Consider the following 21491-nt stretch of genomic DNA (forward strand, 5'->3'; position numbering starts at 1 on the left):
GATTCTGGACCATTGTGTTGCATTTTCTGCTACTGTAGCTTACACAGTGTTCAGGGGTCCTGGACTTTTCCATGTGACAACCCCGCACTTACAACCTGTGCCATCTGCATTTTTCTTTGACAGACTTGTACATTTTCCCCACTTCACTACTATTTATTAAGATAATTCCACTTGTTATTCAGAAAGTCTACTAAAGCATAACCCACAGTAGTTCACCTTTCAGTCCAATATCTTTTCTTCTGCCCAGTTAGTCTGACATCCATTTTACAACAGTGTGCTAGTCTCCGTATCTAACTCATCTAATAATTCCCCATGTGCCAGGATAACAAATATTTTTCAGAAGTTATTTGAGTTCTGCGCGTCACATGTGTGTTGCCTAAGGAACGTGCACATGCTAACAAGTATGCTTACAATTAAGTACACTTTGATGCATAACACCCTGCTAAATGAAAAGAGAACAGAAGCAAAACAAACAGATATTATGTTTAATTCGATAATGGAGACTTTATTTGCAGCAGGCAGAAGCTGGATCTTCAGCTTGGGTGATTTCCACTTTCCAAGAGTCCTTGCAGTAGGAAGCAGCACCTTTTTAAAGGCCAGGGACAACTGACACCACCGTTTTTGTAGGGAAGCTGTTTATGACAACAGTGGGAGACAGGGAGCAACACTGGATGCCAATTGTATATGTGGAAATTTTATAGGCAAGGGTGTGAATCTGTGATAACCATTTGCACGCAGAAGCTGTCAGACACAGTCCCTCCCAGACAACCTCCGAATTGGAGGATCACTGCACTGTGGATCAAGTGGGAAACATTGCTAACATGGTCCCCTCAGGAGACACCCAGTCTGATCTAACCTGAGGCAGCCTCACAGCAAGTGGGCTTTCCAGAAACGTCCACACAAAGACCATTAAGCTTGGAGAAACACGAGGGCAAGCGGCAGCGTAGCTGAGCAGCTGGGGCAGGCCTGTACCGGCTGTGCACAGGTGAATTGCTGCTTCTGTGTAAGGGAGAGAACTGAGGCAATGGAACCTGTAACACTCCTCAGTGGAGTAAAGTCCAAATTTGTGAAGAAACTGGACTGCTCGCTCTGGCAGCCCTGAGACTGCTTCACACATTTCCACACCCCACTCAGAGCTGGGGCAGACAGCAGCAGCCCTGTCCCCTCAGCAGCCCTTCCCAGCACCGCCCCGTTGTGCTCCAGCCCCTGTGCCCCATCCAGGATGGCCGAAGACCCCCAGCCTCCATCCCCTAGGTGCTCGCCACACATCGGGGCCACCCCACAGAGCGTACCCCCACCGCCATCCCCCCGTGCACCCTAAATGCGGGGCGGCCCCTGACGGCGGGGCGGCGGCGGGCGGTACCGGGGAGCGCGGTTCTCCCCGCCCCGGGGCCCCGCGGTCCCTCTCGGCGGGGACGGGCATGGAGCTGGCGGCAGGGTATAAAAAGCAGCTGTCAGGGCCGGCTGCCGTCCTGCCAGAGCCGCCGGGAGGGGCTGGGGCGAGGCAGAGGCACCATGATCAACCCCAACTACTACCCGTGGGGCTACGACAGCGACAACGGTGAGCACCGGCACCGGCTTTGCTCTGCAGTGGGGTGCCCGGGGCCGAGGCTAGGTGTGCCATCTGGGTCACCATCTGGGGGTACCCCGTCCTGTTTCTAGCCACTGCCTGGCTTTGAGCACACACCTTTCATCTCCTCCCCCGGTGTGTTGTCAGGCACCCGCTACATAAGATCTGGGGGGTGCTGTGTGGGTTTGGGTTCAGCTGAAGAATGTGTGGTGTGTAATATCCCAGCTGGAATGATCTAATTGTTTGTTACACAGCTCTTGACAGGCCGTGACTAACAGCCAGGTGATTAGTAACCCACTTGCTAATACATTTTATTTATGTTCCATAGCACGGTAAAGACAAACTTGCAATTGTTGTGAAACAAGTGCAATTCATACCTAGCTGGAAAAGGTTTTCATGATATTTCTCTGTATTTTTTTCTAGGACCAGACCAGTGGCACAAAAATTACCCTATTGCCAAAGGACGCCATCAGTCACCTATTGAAATCAATAACAAAGAAGTGCATTATGATCGCTCCCTTCTGCCATGGTTTGCTAGTTACGACCCCGGTGCAGCGAAGACCATCCTCAATAATGGGAAAACCTGCAGAATTGTGTTTGATGACTCTTTCGATAGATCAGGTTAGTTACGTTTTTACCTTGAGCTGTTATGGTATGTTAGCGAATAGTTCTCAACCTGTGTGAAAGACAGAGTGCTCTGAATGCTCATGGCTGTAAGGAGGTCTTTATGTAGCGCCTGCATGGCACATACAGGATGCTGTGACTCCAGTGCCCCTCACAACTGGTGGGAAAGGCCTGTGGCTACTTTTAAAGTCCATGGGTTAAATCCTAGGGAATGGAGAAAACTGCAGATAAGCTTGTTGCGGCATGAATTAAGGTGAAGGGTAAATTTCTGTACTTGCCACAGTGCTGTTGTGTTGCTTTCCTGGGGCCCATGCAGTCTAGGCTTTGTCTATGAGGACTGAAATCCATTTGGGGCTATCTGACATGCCCAGCAGAACATCTGTAACTATGTATATGGCTGAAGTCACAATACTGGAAAACTGTACCCATGTAATGTTTGATAAATGAAGTACTGAATCAGATATCACCACTAAGTCACTTTATTTAATCACTTAATCACTTTGACATTCATAAAATTTTGTCTTAATGAGGATGAGAAATTCCACTATTTCAGTTTCAATGTCCAAAATATTTTAATGCCCAGAATCTTTTATCTCATCACTCACAGTTAATACAAGAAGTAATATGGTACATTCATAATGCAGAGCTTTTAAGAATTAGTGGTGCTATGTATTTTGAAAAGATGTGTCTGTTCTGTTCAACAGGTGCTAGAAGTATTTAGTTTGCGTTGGCATAACCATTGAAGTTTCATGTTGACAATGTTGGCTATATTTCAAAGAAAAACATCCCATTAAAGTATGAAATGGCATTAGTACTAAGATAAAAGAGAAAAATCAAATGCATACCTCACTCTATTCTTATATCAAGGTCAACAGAATTGTGTTATTATTTATAGCACATGAAATGGTAAGAAAAGGAAAAAGAAATGTCAATTTCAGTAAAGTATTAAAAAGTCAATCTTCTATAGTGAACAGACTAATTTAACTACAGTATAAGCTTCATTACAATATAACTAGGATTGACTGCTGTAATTACTATGCAGAATTTTGTTTATAGGTTTGTTGGTCGTAAATACCTACATGCACTAATTTAATTTAGATTAATTGACTTGGGTTTCATGAAAACTGAGTATCAAAATATGTGTAATGTACGAGGTAGTACACTATCAAAACTCACAGATTACTACATCATCAAGAGGTTGATTACCTTTCTAGCAAAGTGGTAATATTTAGTGTTATTTATATAAAAATATTATTCTTAGTGTCAGATAGCATTATACATAAGTAAAGACAGGTAGCTGTGGCATATGGGAAGACCTCCATGACCATTTCTTACTTTTTTTTTCTTTACCATCTCTTTTATTTGTTGAACAGCATCAGGTATATCAATGAGTTATATATCTTGCATTAATGTCAGTTATTGTTATAATTACTGAGATTGTACCTGGATACTCCCCGTGACGCACAGCAATATATAACACAGATGCAGAACTGTGGCTACAAAGAGAAGAAAGGTTTGGAACTTTCTGAAATTTTTTCAGATAAATTGCACAGTATCTGTTATGTTCTGATCTCAGAAATAAAAAGTGACTCACTGGAAAAAAAAAAAAAAGTAGGTGTATTTCTCAACTCTTTGAAGGCAAGAAACATTCAGTGTTTATTGTTATGTCTTTTTTGTTATACCATTGTCTGTTGAGTATGTGGGTGGTGTTCCTTCTCTAATATAATGCTAATTGCAGGACAAATTCCACTGTGCATACTCCTACTGACTTAAGCAAGTTTGAAACTTCTTGGATACATATAGTGACTTATTTTGTGTGTAAAGAAACCACTTGCTGCATAATATATATAACAGCAATAACATCAAAATGAAGCTTTTATTCCTTTGGAACAAAACCATTCTATCTACCCATATATTTATCTATCACTTTATCTGAATTATTTCTGAGTTAGCCAGAAAACTAAAGCCTTTTTTTCTTTTCCTAAGTTTTTCAGTTAGAGTGGTCATACTTGTATCTGTAATTACATCTAGGTTTTTAATAGTGGTAGATGAAGTAGACGTAAACATTCCCTAATTGCTTAGTAGATTGCAAAAATGATAAAAACAAATTACTATGCACCTCTCTCAGAGTTTTACTTCCATCGTGTCTTCTCTGCCAGAAAGGCTTTGCATATTCATCTTTTGGACAGTCTCTTAAACTCAAATTATTGTAGAGAAGTTTCTGGGAGTAGTACAATCTAATGTAATTCACATTTTATGTTGTAAAGGGGCCTGTTGCTGTTATCTTTGGAGCTACTCTAATACAAGCAATTAGAGAGTTTATCTCCAGCTATTTATAAGTTATGCAGTACCTCAGTGCAGGCACGCTTTTTTATAAGGCTACCCTGATGCTTTTTTTCAGAATCTCTTGATTTCTTATCAAAGGAATGTGTCCTTTTGGGAGTAGATGGTGAAAAAAGAAGTTAAGCAGATGATTACTGTAAACAGTGAGAACTTTTGCTTATAGGTCTGTTAATAGCATGACAAGTACTTGTGGGCACCATTTCCTGGAGTACCACCTTGTGGGAAACCTCATTTATCTTTGCAGATGAGATTTTGATAATCAGCTTCTGGTGAATAAACAATTAGTACAAAGCCCAGTCACTTTAATTAGAACTGGGGAAGTCTGTCCATAGACCCTCTAGTTTTGGTTGATTTTGGTAGATATCTAGTTTTGGTAGATTTGGTTGAATAACTGCAAAAAGTTACTTAACATTTTGTGTACAGACTTCACGTTGGAAGAAGTTGGTGGGTGTTACAGTAATACCACAGCTAAATCCCCGTGCTTGTGTACCCCAGTAGCTATGCCGCCTACCACTATACTTCATGGTTATACTGCATATTGCTAAAGGCAGCAAAGTTAAATTCTTCCTTCAGTTCTTAGCACATTTATCATTTGTGGTGTCTGCAGGAAGGTATTGAGTGTAAATGAGCAATGCAGAACATGGGTCCAAGGGATTTAGGAGCTGAATTTCTATAAACTTTGGACTTCTATGCTATTGTTGGAGGTACAAATGCTTGGACAGTCAAGGGCCTTCTGAGGCTATGGTTATGAAGTGGGTTGTCAGCTTTCTGCCCCTGGAGACCGGGATGCCAGCCCTACCTGAGATTACAAGAATGTGGGAGCTCAGTGAGAGCAGGCTCTGATCTAGAGGCACAGAGCTGGAATGGGGGTGTTGCATTCAGGTGAAGGTCTCTGGCAGACTTTTTCCCTGTCTGTCCCCTGAAGAGCACAAAGTTGACATACAAACAAGAGCAATTCTTTTGCATATCTATTCACTGTTTACTCAAGGAAAATTTCAGTGAGAACTGTGGAAGTGTGTTCAGAAAGCTTTTAGCAAACACATTTGACCCCTGCAATTAGCAAGCGTGTTTAAGTACTGAGATCCTATTTGAGCAGAGGATTTTATAATGGCTAAAATTTATCACTGGCGTTACAAAGCTGTAGTTTCTACACTGTCACATTCTGTTACAAAGCAGCATATATGCTGTTACAAAGCATAACAACGGTGATGCGTCTTTTTCAGTTGTTGAGCAGTAATATCTTACTAATTTAATTTCACTGTGCTTTACCAGTTCATTTTATGGATGCAGCAGCATGCAAGGATCGTAAATCTTGTAGGAGCAGTTAGTTCTTCTTGTGTTTATAAACACAACTCACTTCATGACTCTGGTGCTCCCTGTGTTTTTCCACTTGACTTTCACGGTATGCTTTCACAGCCAGCAGGAAAGACAGTTGTGTTCACATAACTCCACCAGTTTTACTTTAGCAAGACACAGAATTTGAGCAAGTTCTTCAGACTGACACAACATTTTTGTTAGTATTTTGCAGTGCCTGGTAGCAGGCACTGCTGAGGGTCAGTGTGCAAGCCTAGATAAAAAGAGCAGTAGGACAAGAGTTTGCAATGATAAGAGCCCTCTAGCCACTAAAAAGTGCTGAATTCTCTTCTCCCTTGCCTTCCTGGGCTGGTGGTACGCTCTCCCTGCAGTTAGGCCCTGTTATTTTGAGGGAGTCCCATAATTTCTACTTACTCTCATTTCATATATTTCTATTTTTTATACTGCACACTTGCAATTAAATTTAAATAAATAAATAATATTAAAAAAAAAAAAAAAAAAAAAAAAAAAACCACTTTTGTCCATTGGGAGATGTTGGTTTAGAGGCATCTTAATCTTTGAATCATTCTATCTGCTGAAAGTTTGCAAAGCAAAACCCACTGCCTATTTATAGATGAGTGAAGCACGAATATGTTGGCATGAGGTGATGGAGAGCTTCACCTAATGCCCGATTGTCTGCTGATGGCCCATCTGTGGAAATAATGACACGTTTTTACCTTAAACTGGATTATTTGGTCTTACAGATCTATTTTAATGGAGAATTGATGGCTTTGTCAGCTACTACTGTTACTGTGTCTGCACCAGCTGTGGTACTGAATGACTGTGGGAACAAGTAAAAGGCATTTGAAAGTAACAGCTTGCTCTTAATATTCATTAAAGAACGTTCTTGATGTCTTTAGTACTTTGTTTCTTGAGGTGATCAGGGATTTCATTCTTTATCTTTTCAGATTTAAGGATATTTTTCTTTAATGTACAGAAACCTGTTCCTGGGAACTGCTGAATGGCTTATAGGAATGCATATTAACTTCTATCTCCAAAAAAAGAAGTGAATGAGAATTCAAGATTGATTAGTATTTGGTGAATGTTGAGAAGTTCTTCCCTTTTTATTGTGAGCTCCTTTCAAATACACTGCCTTCATCTGCTGTGTAAAAATGCTAAGATTATCTAGAGTGCAGGCTATTGCTTGTCACAGGCTGAACTTCTGTAGGAAGATGGTTTGCATTCTTAGTGATTGCTTTTCTGGCTCATTTGCTCCCCTCTTCCACAGCCAGAGGGAGCAGCCATTACAGCAGCAGAAGCAGCATCAGTATATTTGTAGCTTTTTAAACGAAGAAGTCATCGTCTGCTGTAGCAGATAAAATCTGTAGAATTTTGCAGGAATTTCTTTAACACCTAGCATTTCAGTAGCTGATCTTAGTCATAGCTATTTTTTTGTGCTTTCATATAGGTAAATATTAAATTTAGGTGTCTCATATGGGTTTTTTAAATATAGGCCTAGCCAGTGGAGATGGAGTCACACTGAATCAATGGATTCTGCAGAACAATTCAGGTCACCGTCTGCTGCGTGCCTACTTAAGGCAAGCAGAATTACTTCAGAGGCTTGACTGTTCTGATTAGGGGCTTAATTCAGTTACCCAAACATAGGTATCTCATGCCATTTTTCATGACCTAATCACCTTGCCTCCAGATACAGCTTTACAAATGTACAGTTTTCCTACAGATTCTGTACCATATTTGCCAGCCCTGTGTAGATAGGCATAGCTCAGATGCTCACATTTATGTAAATTAATTAAAACAGTAGTCTCAATTGACTATTATGGAAGCCAGGCATGCATTTTCAGCTGTCTGTAAGTAGATGTAGCTGAAAACAGTTGCCTGAAGTGCTCTTGCAGATATCCAAGAGGTATGCAGTTCTCTGAGAACATAGGAGCTCTGTACAGTAACTGTTTGTTAGTATTTTAAATGTATATATATTTCTTAACAAAAAAATAAATAAAAATAAAATACCTGAGTCTAATGCTGATGCAGATTATCAATTGCAGTGTTGAGAGGTGGGCCACTTCCAGGAGTCTACAGGCTGCGTCAACTTCACTTTCATTGGGGTTCGTCTGATGACCATGGCTCTGAACATGTTGTGAATGGAGTGAGATATGCAGGAGAGGTAAGACTCACTGCTTTTTACTTTAAAATACGTTATAAAGTAGGATTTTCATTTCTGTTCAGTGGGACAAGAACTGTCATTTGTCAGCATTTCAAATAGTCCAATTATCTTTAACTATCTGTGGCATTTTCTTCTACAGATTCTTATAAATGTGAATTGTGCTAAAGTAATTCTTAGCCCATAAGAAAAGAAAAATTGTATATGTGAAATAAAAGTTTCCATGTTTTTAAGACATTGTGGCTTGAAAAACAGGACATCAAGACTGAATTACTGAGAAGCAATGGAAACTTACTAAAACACTTTTCTGAAAATATAGTATTATGGCTGAAGTGACACAGAAATGAGAAGGAATGCCTTACATTAATTTTCTGCCTTTAAGATAGTAAGGGAAGATGAGGAGTGTAGATTAATAATATACAGAACATACATTTTTATAAGTTCTTTACTAGATTTACTGTATTTTGAAAACTAAATGGTAATGAATCACGTATTGGTAGATCACTTCTGAATTGTGTGTGTTCTGCCTGCTGATTTAAACATCTTGTCTATGTTCTTCAGCTTTAGGATGAAACTTCTTTTAACACTGAGATGTTTGTAGTTCATTTTAAAACAAAATAGTAGTCTAAATTGTAATATGACTTGTATAAGTTGTGTATGAATTGACATCTAATTTTTTTGAAGGCCTAATCCTCATTCTTTGTGGCCCCAAACTTTCTCATATACATGAAGAACTCTAAATTCAGCCTCTAATAGTTTGCAGTTCAGTAATGGATCTCTTTATATTTGTTTCTCCTTGTTTCCAGCTACATTTGTTACACTGGAATCCAAAATATAGTAATTACCTTGATGCTGTGAGAAGAACAGATGGTATAGCTGTTTTGGCCATTTTTTTGCAAGTAAGTAGAAGCACATATTCCTTCTCTGTACTCCTACTGTACACATTTCTATTCTTGCAGGGTTAAAAAACAAAAACTTCTGAGTTTTTTTTTCTTCTGTATTTTCTATGGATTATACCACAGTGAAGGGCTTGACTTTCAGTAATGCATGCTTTTCAAGTTACAGAGCGTGAGTCATGATATTTCCAATGGCATTCAATATTCCACACGCTTGTCCCAGTGGCTGTAGTGTCACCATGTGGCTGTTGGAAACTGTAAATTCATATGCATTTTTCCCTTCTTTAGGGACACAATGTCAATAGTAGCCCTTGGACCAATAGCAATCAGTTGTTTTTTGTGCTAGTCATGGACTGATTTCAGGGACAGATACATCTCCTAAGCTTTTCATGAGCTTTCTACTAGGCAAAATGGACTTATCCTTTTTAAAAATCCTTTTTTGGGGCATGCAGTCTTAGCCTGAAATACCAGCCTTTGTTATCTCTTGTTTAATTAATATTCACCAGAGATAGATGGACATCTGTGTTGAGATCAGCAATTGCAAACAATAGATCTGACCATGAAGTCTTGACTTTAAACTAGAATTAAACTTTTTCCAAAGTCTGTACTTGAGTCTGGAGAGTTGGATGTCTTTCTCAGGCTAAAATTCACTGTCAATAGGAATAACTGTGTTGTGTAATTACCTGTGATGCAGGGTTTCTGTACTGATGTGATTTCCTCATTTGGATCATAATACCTGTTAGAGTACAAAGAGAAGGTTGAGAAGGTACAGATGAAATACGTATCTTACTTAGCTGGTAGGAGTGACAGGTTGGGTTGTAGCATTATAATTTTATAGTTAATATATGTTTGGATGCACATATTAAAAATACCAGAAAGAAGAAAACTGATCAGCAGAACTCTGGTTTGCTCATGCTTTCTTCCTTACAGGTAGGGAAAACTCCTAAACCAGAGATGAAGAGAATTCTTGAAGAAATAAATGCCATCAAAACAAAGGTAACAATGTTTTCTGTTTGGTTTGTGGGTCTTTTTGTTTGTTTTTAATAGGAAGATTGCTGGGAATTCTCAGGACAAAAAACATCAAGAGGCATGACTATAGTTTTCAAATTCTATGCCAGAGCTAAATCTTTACTTAATCTTAACTAGAGCTGTTGAAAATGTTGTTTGCTTTTTTGTTTTAAGGGGAAAGAAGCTCCTTTTCCAAACTTCGATCCTTCAATTCTTTTCCCTAAGTCTCATGACTACTGGACATACCATGGTTCTTTCACTACTCCACCTTGTGAAGAGTGCATCACTTGGATTATACTTAGAGAGCCTATCATAGTCAGCTCAGACCAGGTAAACTTCAATTAGATAATATTTTACACACTTCTTTTTAGTTACAAGTAGTAAACTGATCTTATCTTTTGATAATGAAATGCTTACTGCTTTCTGTGAGAAATTGCTTGATTAAAAAGAAAGTAAAGAACTGGATGCCTTAGAAACTATCTTGGGAATCCATAGGGAACCTGCAAAAATCTTCAAAAGACTGCAGTCTACAACCTAATATATGCAATCAACCTATTAGACCCATCTCCTTATCTATCTCTGTATGACTTCTGCATTATCATTCTCCAATTGTTATTCCTCTACTCGGAACAACTGATTGTTTCCCAACCCATGTCAGAAAGGTTGTTCAACTCAGCAGCCATCAGAGAGACCTTTATAAATCAATAAAGTCAGAACACAGTGTAGATGGTAAGAGTTTATAGCTGCTTGGGGCAGAACTGATAGCAAGCAGTAGTTACTATTTATGAGAGTTCTTGCTCTCATGGGCAAGAGATCCCTTGTGGCATCAGCTAAAGAAAAGAGGTAATTCTCCTTTTGTTCTTGTCTCTGTGTTCTCATGGTATTAACTCTTGCTAGTAGTTAAGGAGGGATCTAGACGTGGCTCATACACAGAACCCAAAACCCTGCATTATCCCAGACCCACTGTAGGAAAGCTGTAACCATTAACTTGTGTTCTTCAGCCATTTAAATCAGAACATTAAAGCATTTGGCTGAAGGTTATTGTTGGGTTTGCACCAACAACTTTGATTATGCAGGATTTTTTCAATCATTTGTGTTCTCTCAAGCTTCCTTAGGTAAAGCGTTTATTGTTTTTCATGATATTTGAGGGCAATCACTGGAAAAATTATGAAATAAAGCTGCTGTGAAAAAGTGACCATCTGCAATGAAATGCTGTGGGTCAGTCTAATAATAAACAGGTACCATAAATATGTTGCACTGAATGAAGCCAGAGTCCACAGATCTCATCTAATGCAGCTTGGCATTTCCATCTTTTTGAACATTTTACTTTTCAAATGTGTCTTATGGTATGCTTTTCTTAAAAAACATATTTTATCAGAATATAAATCTGCTAGGTTTGTTGATTCTCTCATGTACCCAAGAAAGTTATGGAAGTGTTGTGTTACCTGCTTGATACCCTTGTCTGTATCTTTACAAACAGGAGAAGCATCAGATAACTATAATTTCACATTAACCTGAAAGCCTTCTCTGGTCATTTACTATGAAGAGGTATTTCTTGTTAATGTTCATTCTCCCCAGTCCCATTTATAGAAATTTGAATGCCCTCTTTCATCACCTTTCAGCCAGTGCCTAATACCACACAAGTCAGTTTTCTCATCTGAGATTATTCCTCTATTTAGCAGACTGCAGTGATATGATATCACCAATTTCAAGACTCCACAGTGAGAAAATGAACATTAATCAAGTGACTGACATGTTAAGTAGGTGTTATATATGGACACATAACTTGTCATTTTAGGTCGTCAGGGTGATAAGGCATTTCATTGTATTCATTGATATCCATGTATCACAAAATAAAATCTGTTTGCTACTACTTTGCATTTATGTGGCTCTTTATCTTTCAAATAATAGAACTCAGGTATGATGTGAACCTTAGCTGGCAAGAGGTGAAATATGGTAATGTATTCAAATAACTTACAGCTTAATTCTCACAGTTTATGGATTTGATCTGCCTCCTGTTTCTCTGCCCATCCAAAAATTAAAATATATGGGATACTCTGAAGCTGGTACTTGTGTGAAAAATACAAATAGGCTCTGGCTGGTTTCTACAAAATAAATCTACTTAGAGATTTATATTAGAGAATATCAACTACAATTTTTTTTAGGGAAGGTATAGTCATTACTGAGCATCTCTGATTTAAAATGTATTTTGCAAGGAATATCCAATCACATCATTGATCCAACTTTGGGTTATAGTCTGTATTTGGGTTATAGTCTGTATTTGGGTTTATAGTTTTTTTTCAGCTTACCTGAAGTTAGTGAGTCTTGGGAGACATACGGGCAGATCTCTAACTGACCCTACTGCAAAAAAATGGAGCATTTAAGGTAAAAAGGAAGTTTTGACATAGAGATGGGACATCGTCTCTTTCCTGAGATAACTCTTTTGAGGCAGAATTAGTACTGTATGTGAAGTGCTGTATGCAAGTGCAATAGAAAGACTTCACTTACTCCAGAGTATCTGCAGTCTAAATAATGTATTCATAGGAAAGGATCATGTTACTAATTATTTCTAATCCTAGAAGGTGTATTACCATTGCAGCCCTGTTAATAGTGCTTATCTGAAGTGCATATGCATTTGGATCACTTGGATGCTTTTGCAGCCAGATGGTAGTAGCATATTAGCCACAAGGATAAGTGCAGGCATTGGTAATCAGTACTCTGTAGGAAAAATCAATTCACCAGAAATCCCCGTGAGATGTAGAGAGGGTGGCCTAGCTGCTCAGCTTACATTTAATGAAAAGATAGGAACTTAACTGTGGAATTCCTCTATCCAATTACAGACTAATTTTTTTCACCTTTATGTAGTTATAGCCTGGATATATGTAATGATGGTTTTGTTTGTTGTTTTTTTGTTTGTTTGTTTGTTTTAACTCAGTGTAGGTGTCTTCCACAAAGCAAAAAGCATCAGTCTCTTCTCTAACAGTACTTTTTCAATATTACCAAAACTGATGAACTATTTTTATCTCTCACAGTTCTCATACAAATTGTTCTTCATCTGAAATCTGGAACTCAGTTTCAGATGAATAATCCAGCTGATGCATATTATGCTGATTGTAAATGTGACCCTCACATATCATTTGTCAGACAAACTGAGATAGTTGGCTTTGCTGTGCCACATGGTGAAGAGCAGCATTGAGATGCGTGAGCTAGCTCAATCCATAAACTGGAATGAGTGTAGTCACTGTGAACACAGTTTTTACAGCCCAGACAGAAGTTCTGCTTCCACTGTGCTTGAGCTCAGTACTCTAGAAGCTAGGTTCATCAGAGTACTGAAGCCAGTTATGAGCCAATTTGATGTGTGCCATGCATGAGGTTACATTTTTAAGTGTATGCACAGAAAAATGTATGCAATCCTCTTCACAGTAAGCCATTCAGAACGTGAAATGTCAAGTGTCTGAATCACAGCTGATATGCTTCCTATTTAATGTCATGCACGGCAGTGGCAACAAATGAATATAATCTATCTTTGAGTGGGTGTGTGTTTTGCTTCCTTTGAAAATCTGAAAGTTGTAGAGGAAGACCATTATACAATTTTGAAGAGCATGGGCAAAATTTTTACAGCATCCCTCAACAGGAATAGACCTTGATTTAAAACATGAGCAAAAAAAAGTGAAGCTGCAGACACTATTTACAAACCATCTGAAAACTTGACCAAGTCATCATCCAGGTTTATATTCCTGTCACTAGTAATTTTTTTCTGTGTTACTGCAGCAGAATTTATCCTCTGCTACAGACCCACCACAGAAGTGAACAATTAGTTTAGAATTTAGTTTAAAATTTAGCCTTAACACCTTTCAGTTCCAGTGGCTGCTTAACAATCAGATCTTAAGGCAGGATTAGAGTAGAAGCTTATTAGGACAGGCTGCTCTATTCACATATTCCAAGAACTTCCTATTTCTGTAGCTGTACACAGTTCTGTAGACAATACGTAAGTGATGGTACTAAACTTCTCACAATTCTGTTCACATTGTTTTGTCTCTTGACTATTTCTAAGAATATTAGTGCTAGGAAAAGAAGGTGAGTACAGTTCTTGTGATGGGGTGAAGGACATCCTCACAACTTTGAATGAGGTTTTCTCCCTAGCTTCTGGGGCTGGATGAGCCTCCTTGGTTTAACTCTTGAGCTGTGGATTTGTTCCCAAGGGATTTCCGTCATGACACTTCGATATTGCTCTCCTGCAGATGGCGAAGCTCCGTAGCTTATCCAAGAATGCTGAGAACGAACCTGATCTCCCCCTGGTTGATAACTGGCGCCCAACTCAGCCTCGGTATTTCAGGATGGTGAGCGCATCGTTCCTTTAGGACCTGGTTCAGGTTGGTTGTTCCCAAGCGAGATGACCTCTAGAACTAGAAGATGGTCTTGTTTTGGGTCATTTGTTGCATTTAGATGGAACTCCAGCTGTATGTTTGGAGACTGAAACCTTGAGTTGTAAAAAGGGAATTTTACTTTCAGAGGGCAAAATTTACATAGGAAAATCCTATCGTTAAACTGGAAATAGAGAATCTGTTTGGCTCTTCATTACTGCTTTAGAATTAGCTTTTGTTATTAGTATGAAGGACGAAAGAAGATGCTACTAACAACTATAAAAGCATTTCCTATTGCCCACGTGTCCCTTGGTGCTTGTCCTGCTACAAACTAAAGATACTGCAGTTGTTTTCAGCATAAAACCATATTTTTCAATAATTGTTTTCAGATTAAGAATATTCTGCTCTGAGCTGCACCAGTTTTGCACATTAATAAATGAGATCGCTCTTTTTGTATTTGATATTCACATAAAATATGAAAGGATAGAAAATTGTTTCATTACCATTGATAGCAAAATCAGCAATTAACTTCTTAAAGCAAAGCACAGGTGTAACAGGACAGTTAGAGGTCTATTCTGCAAATAGCATTCGCTGAATTATACTTAGTTAAAACTATGGAATCAGGGAAGAGTTGTTTGTATTTGTGTCACAACTGGTTGTCCATATTAAAAGACTAATTTGCATGTTAATGTTGTAGCAATCAGTGACATGGATTTTGAGGACTTTATCTTAGTATCCTGAATATATGTTTTTTCATGTATGCAATTAGCTTTTTGTGTTAAAAGGATATTAAGACAGCAAGAGTTATTTTTTTTAGTGTTTTTTTTTTTCTTTTTTTAGGCAAATTCTCTGTTCATGTGCAAATATATTGATTCTGCTATCAGTGAGATTTGTGCATAAATATCTGAAACCACAGTTTGAGTCTTCTAATCAAAAAGCAGTTGACCAGGGCGTCCTTGTCTTTTGTTTTGGAATCAAAAACAATGAAGCAGGATTGTAAGCGTATACTTGAAATAAAAGTATCTCTGCATTAAGAAATGCAACATTAATAAATACATTTACTTAAGAATTTTTGTTTTGTATGTTTTTATTTTCAATTTTTTTTCCAGTTTTCCATACAAAAATAATAATTCTATGGAAATACTTGTCAATATCCTCTGTAATATGCCTTCATGGAAATTAAGGATGGATGGTATCTTTTTCAGATGTTTCTTTGAACCACAAGAGTACTGATACTGTTTTATGTGACCGCAAGGAAATAGCATCTTAAATGTGCTACATGCTTAAGAGATCTACAGCAATTCTTTTAGTGAGATTACACAATGACTTTCATGTAATATCATATGAATCAACCAACCCCTTCACAAGCTGAATGTACAACAGAGAAGTTCAATGTGTATTTAAAACTGTTAATCTGAAAGGGAATTAAGATTCAGCTCCAGGAATAAAAATTATCTACTGCTGTGTCATGAATAGATTCTTAGCTGCCACATTCTAGAGCAGGAGGATGTTGCTGAGCTTCTTGATGGGGATACGCATCCTGTCTCCAGATTCCTCACTGTGAAAATTTCTGGACCATGTCCTCACTTCTGTTTCTTTCTTCAAACAGGTAGTGTGTTGGTTGGGAAATTTAGCTTAGTCATTCTTAGCTTCTTCCCAACTAATTTTCCAAATGTGTTGCATTGTGGTGTTCATGTTATGGCTTGTAGCCATATTGTGAAATAATTCAGATGAGTTAACGCTGTTTATGTTGCATGTATGCATTTCTGAGTTAGACACATTGTCTTACGTAGACTTCCACTTGAATGAATGACTTATACCAGTAAAGCCTATGGTGATTCCTGTGTTTGAAAACAAATATATTTATTTTTAAAATATTCAATTAAATGTATTTTATTCCCAGCTGGGTCATTCCAGGACAGCTCTTAAGCATAGCTTCCTGTTGGAACACCAGTACCCAACACAGTGTTAGCTGCAGGGATAAGAACATGTCCTGATGCATACAAATATGAGAAAACAATACTATAAACACTTCTTTTTCTCCAGTCAGTTCTGTGGTATATGTCCTGTGAATTAGAAGATAGTTGTTATTATAAAATAACCTAAGTTGTATATCTTAGAGCTTAGAGTAGGCTTTATTTTTTTTGCAATTTATGAAAATGCAAAACTGGGACATGCAATCTCAGGTGTTTTTTTTTTTTAATGATATGGTGCTTTTCCAGACACACTTTGTGAAGGAGCTGTCTGGGTTCTGTAAATGAAGCTGAGGTCAGCCTCATCCTTTAGAATCACATTTATTAGCTCTTTTAAACTTGCAAGCCAAGTAACCTCTCTAAAAAAAGTGTCATTTGAATTTCTCATGCAGGTGCTTCCATAGCACTTTTATTCATAATTAGTAAAAGGTAAAATAAATTAGGCTCAGGACTGTTTTCCCTCAGTTGCAGATACGAGACAGTGTGTGCAGATGGGCTTTAGAAGTTGTTTTGCAGACATCCTTCCTAAGTCCAAGGGACTGTCTGAGGTAATGGATGACATCAAGAACAGCGGTTCAGCAAGCATCAGGAAAAAAAGTGTAGGAGTAGAAAGAAAACAGAAAGCTAAAGAATGGGGGCGGCAGGGCACTGAAGTTGTAAATTGAGCTGTAAATTGAAAGTATGAGGAGATTAAGGAGAGTTTTGAAGGCAGCAAGGGAGGAAATGTGGGGTGAGTCAGCACTTAGAATGTGTTCATGCCTGATGCAATTTTCCCTCCCCTCAGGCCATGTTCATTGTTATTTTACAGAAGTCCTCCCATGCCTTTAGCTTGCAGCTTTCTGTAACTATAAGAAAAATTAATCACTGAAAAATTAATTCACGAACACAGGTCACTGTAGTCAAAACATCCTACACATCTCACTTCTATCTGCTCATTTCCTCTGTGGGGGTGTAGTTCTAAGCACAGTGAAAGCAGGGAGCCCCAGCTCTCTGATTTTTAGCAGAAATACCAGCTAAAAAGGGAGAACAAAACTTTCATCTAGGTCAGGTAGAAAACAGTGGGTTACTATATTTTATTTTATATGGCTTATATGCATATTCGGCTGTATTAAGTGCTAATGAGGAACAGTCCCTTTAAAGCAGAAATGCAGACATGAGGCATTCAGCCACATTGCAAGATTCACTGATAGCCTTTTCTCCAAGTCCCCGTTCATCTTCTGCAGATGTCACAAATAATTCAGCTGGGTCGAGCTCTGTGGTGATGCGAGTCTTCCTGAAGCTTGAAACACTTTAAAGGCACAGGTGTACCTGTGGTCACTGGCATCCTTGAAAATGAGTAAGAAGGTATATATGGAAAGAATCATCTTTCCATAGATGATGGAAATCATCTTTAATCTTTTCATAGATGAAAGAAAGAAGCTTCTAAACCAGAAGCTTCTGGCTTTTAAACCAGAAGCCCCACAGCAATGTTTTCGAAAGCAGAAAATGACATGAAAGAATAGGGTAAAGTGGGAAGAGTCAGGACACAAGACAGTCAAAGCAACACAACTGACCTTTATGTATTTCTGTATTTGCTCTGTATTTTCAGACTTTGATGTATTTATGGCTAGCAATTTGCCTCCTTACTCACTTTCAAGATACCCAATATAACATCAAGACTAGGCAAATATTATTACCTATGAATAAGGGGAGAAGGATGGGAAAAGCAGGTAATAAGATATGAAAAAGAGAGGAAGATTAATCCCCCGAGTGTGTCTGAAGATTGTTTTATTCCTTTTTATTATGACTTGTGCTTAAATTATTTCTCTTAAAAATTTGAGGTATCGAAGTAAATATCTCATTCTTTTTGTAGGATTTCTTAGAAAGAAAGATTCTAACTGGTGACAGCAGCTGAATAGAGTGGTTTGTACAGCCTGATGTACATTGATTTGGTGGGGAATTCATTTTCCATTCTGTCCCCCAGCTACCCTGGTTCTGTTGCCTTATTCTGCAGAGCGCACATATAGGCTTTGTGCCGAGAACACACTATGCACAGTGGGAACAGTTTCTAAGTTTTGGGCTTTTTTTTGATGAATCACAGTTGTGCTCTGCAGTTTATGCTGCTTCCCAAGTAACAGTTGTGGGCTCTCTGTATTTGGCTTTTGATTTGTGGTACACATGGCACCAGACCTGTTCCCATAGTCTCACTTTATCAGCCTGAGAATTACTAGATACTCCCCCCATGGAAGACAACAGGATCACATTCTCACTGAAATATCTCAATGTACATTCCTTCCTCAGGTGCTTGGGGAAAATGTTGTTTTCAGCCACTTCAAAGAAAAGCATGTGGAAACTTACCTCAGGTGTAATTTCACTCCTCGAAACTTGTGGGGTTTTTTGGTTGTTCTGATGTTGGGTTTTTCTGTGACATCTTTTCATCAAAAACACAGCCCTTACAGCTAGAATAGGCTGTTTTACATTTTTTACATCCTTGTAATAAAGCACCCTATGGTGAATATTTGTGATCACAAGAAATGATTGGCACAGGTGTTCTGTCCTGTTCACAGGCAGTTGTACAGCAGTGACAGCTCTCTGGGCCTGAATTCTTCAATCTGTCAGCTGGAGAAATCCATCCTTCCAGAAGGACATGTGATAATCCTTAACCATGGTCATTAGAGAACATATCACACCTCCAACGGAACATGCTGGCTCAAGCTGAAACATGTCTGGCTTGTTTTGGATAATGTTTGACTCCATTGCCTCAAAGCCTTTTTCACATAGACCTGTGACTCTGTGCTTTTAAAGCACTATTTGTCTATCTATCTATCTGAATGTATATCCATACATACATGAAGCACATGCATGCTATGTAAATAAGCATTATTACTGTTTGGGTTTTCAGGACTCCCAAAACCAGGAGTGTACCTCACTGATAAGTGGTGGCAAGGCATACCAAAGGCGTGGGACTGATTAAAGACCACTTGAATGAACTTGAGCAAATAACTTCTTTGAGAAGAGAGATGGCTGTGCCTTTCATTCTTTATGTGCTACAATGAGACTGAGGCTTGGTGATCCCACACAGAGACACAGGGCAGCTTGGATTAACAACCACACTTACACAAAACACAAGCTGGTTCCCTAGTTTCAGAGCACATGTTGTTGTCTGAAATAGATGTGATGAGACTGGTTCTTCTTTGCACTGACCCTGCATTCTTGCCTTGTATACCTGTGGGAAAAAGTGTTGTGTGTTTCCTGGGTTTACTTCTTTTAATGCCAGTGTACTTGTTCTACTCTTCAGTAGCGGGGCTGAGTATTGTCCACAGTTTGTGACTCTCTACAAAAACAAGGTGAGGAGAATGGATGCAGAAATCTGTGGAACCACGTCAGCAAGTCTCCAGTGGAAACGCTCAGAAATCTCCAGGATTTTCTGCACTGGGTAATATTCCAGAGATTATGGTACATGGTAGGGAGGTTTCATGGTTGCAGTTCACAGTAAATGATCAGATCAGTTTTGTGGCTTTCCAAAATGCATTGACTTTCAGAATGTGTGTTCATGAGAAGAATCAGAATGCTGAGGGAAAATACACTAACAATGTGAGCACAGCCAGTACACTAGGACATAGACTAGGACAGAGACAAAAGGATTTGGGGGGAAGTTTTATTGATCTCCCCATAATCATTAACATATGTAAGTGTTTCATATGAGAGAAGAAGCAGCCAGCTCTCTTGTCTCTGGGAACCACCATATCTGCATAACACTGAAGAGTAAGAGAAGGAGAGTGGATATCTGTCCCAACAGAGCCTTCTGCTTTACTGCTTTCCATAGACTTGGCTTTAGATTATCTAGCAGCACCTGTGTCATGTTAAACCTTGGCATGGAGGCAACACTTAAACTGCTGACTAACCACATGCTGCTGAAGAGCCTGTGAGCCATCACTGGTATAAAGACCCACTGTTTTCATAATTATCTTTAATCCCCTTCTGAAACTGAACAATTAACTTAAACTCTCCCCCTCACACCATAAAGTTGCTGAGGAAGTACGTTCAGGAGAGCATTTAACTGAGTTTCACAATAAGTATTGTGCTTATAGTGAATCAGAAACCTGACATGGTCTTTAGAGATTGTATAAAGAAAGCTTTTGGCCTCTGGCCTGAGAAAGCTCCAATTTTGCAAGGCTCGTAACAGGAGGTTAAGAGCATTTTTATTTTTTTAACAAGATAGAAATTCACTGCCTTGACTTCTAAGACAGAGCAGTCTTGCAACAACTGCTGCACAACACAAAACAAAATTAAACTAATTTCTTCCTTTCTCCAAGAGGTAGTTCCCAAAGGCTGCCTGGCTAATTGGTGTAAATCCTTGGATAGGGTATGAAAGCAGCTGCAGATGATGTTTAGTATGGTCTAGTCTGATAGCAAAGGAAAGCACTGGGTTGGTTATGCTCAGAAAACAGACACCATACGTGGTCAGATTTTCAATTAATCCCATCAGTAGCAGGAGTGCTCTTCCAGATACCCAAGCATTCAATGAGATCTATACCTCTCACTAGCAGGGTATAGATTGAAATATCCTTTTTATTATTATTATTATTATTATTATTGGGTAGTTATATAACTTAACAATACTGTAACTGCTGAGACCACTTTATGTAAGACAAAAGGACCAGGTTGTCAGCCCAGCTAATCAGAGTATTAGCTGGCTCTCTGTGGCTCTCCAAGTTTAAATTCTGATTTTTGTACTACACTGTCATCAGTTTTGCTACTGCAAAGTGTTGCTGCTTGTTTTCAGATAATTGGCTACAGGTTTTTTTCTGATAAAATATGTGAAGGTCATTCCTTTTATTTCTTTATTTTAGTAAAACTGCTGAGAAAACAATTCTTTGTTAAGAGAAGCAGGGAAGATTAAAATAATTCCCTGTAGGTTACTTAATAATTACAGCTTCAAAAGCACTGGAAAAAGCCCTGCATGTCAGGAATTAAGACCATTTTGCACATCTGATATGCCACAGATTTATGCTGTCATCATAAGGGAGCATTGTTCACATAGTTAGAGCTACGGATCCTCAGAGTTCCCTGACACTGATTGGGGTAATGATTCCACTTGGGATCTCTGCAGGCTGAGTAGGTTATTTTGTTGTGAAATCTGACACAAGCACAAGTGCTCAAGTTGACTACCAACGATCAGCACCAGACAGGCTCACAATCATTTTTACTCAGTGAGATTTCACATTACTACAATATAAAGCTACTGTAAAGAACATAATG

General features: G+C 38.7%; 1 protein-coding gene across 1 annotated transcript; it reads left to right on the forward strand.

Annotated features, from left to right (window-relative positions):
• Nucleotides 1-1515: 1515 nt before the first annotated feature.
• On the forward strand, nt 1516-14274 carry LOC311206613 (carbonic anhydrase 3-like; the record flags this gene model as incomplete). Its single annotated transcript, XM_084282067.1, has 7 exons — nt 1516-1561; nt 1994-2191; nt 7894-8012; nt 8816-8908; nt 9836-9901; nt 10088-10243; nt 14155-14274. 7 exons carry the CDS (start codon nt 1516-1518, stop codon nt 14272-14274), a joined length of 798 nt encoding a protein of 265 aa, XP_084138193.1.
• Nucleotides 14275-21491: the final 7217 nt, after the last annotated feature.

The sequence above is a fragment of the Netta rufina genome (genome assembly GCF_964035555.1).
Source record: "Netta rufina genome assembly, chromosome: 2".
Taxonomy (NCBI): domain Eukaryota; kingdom Metazoa; phylum Chordata; class Aves; order Anseriformes; family Anatidae; genus Netta; species Netta rufina.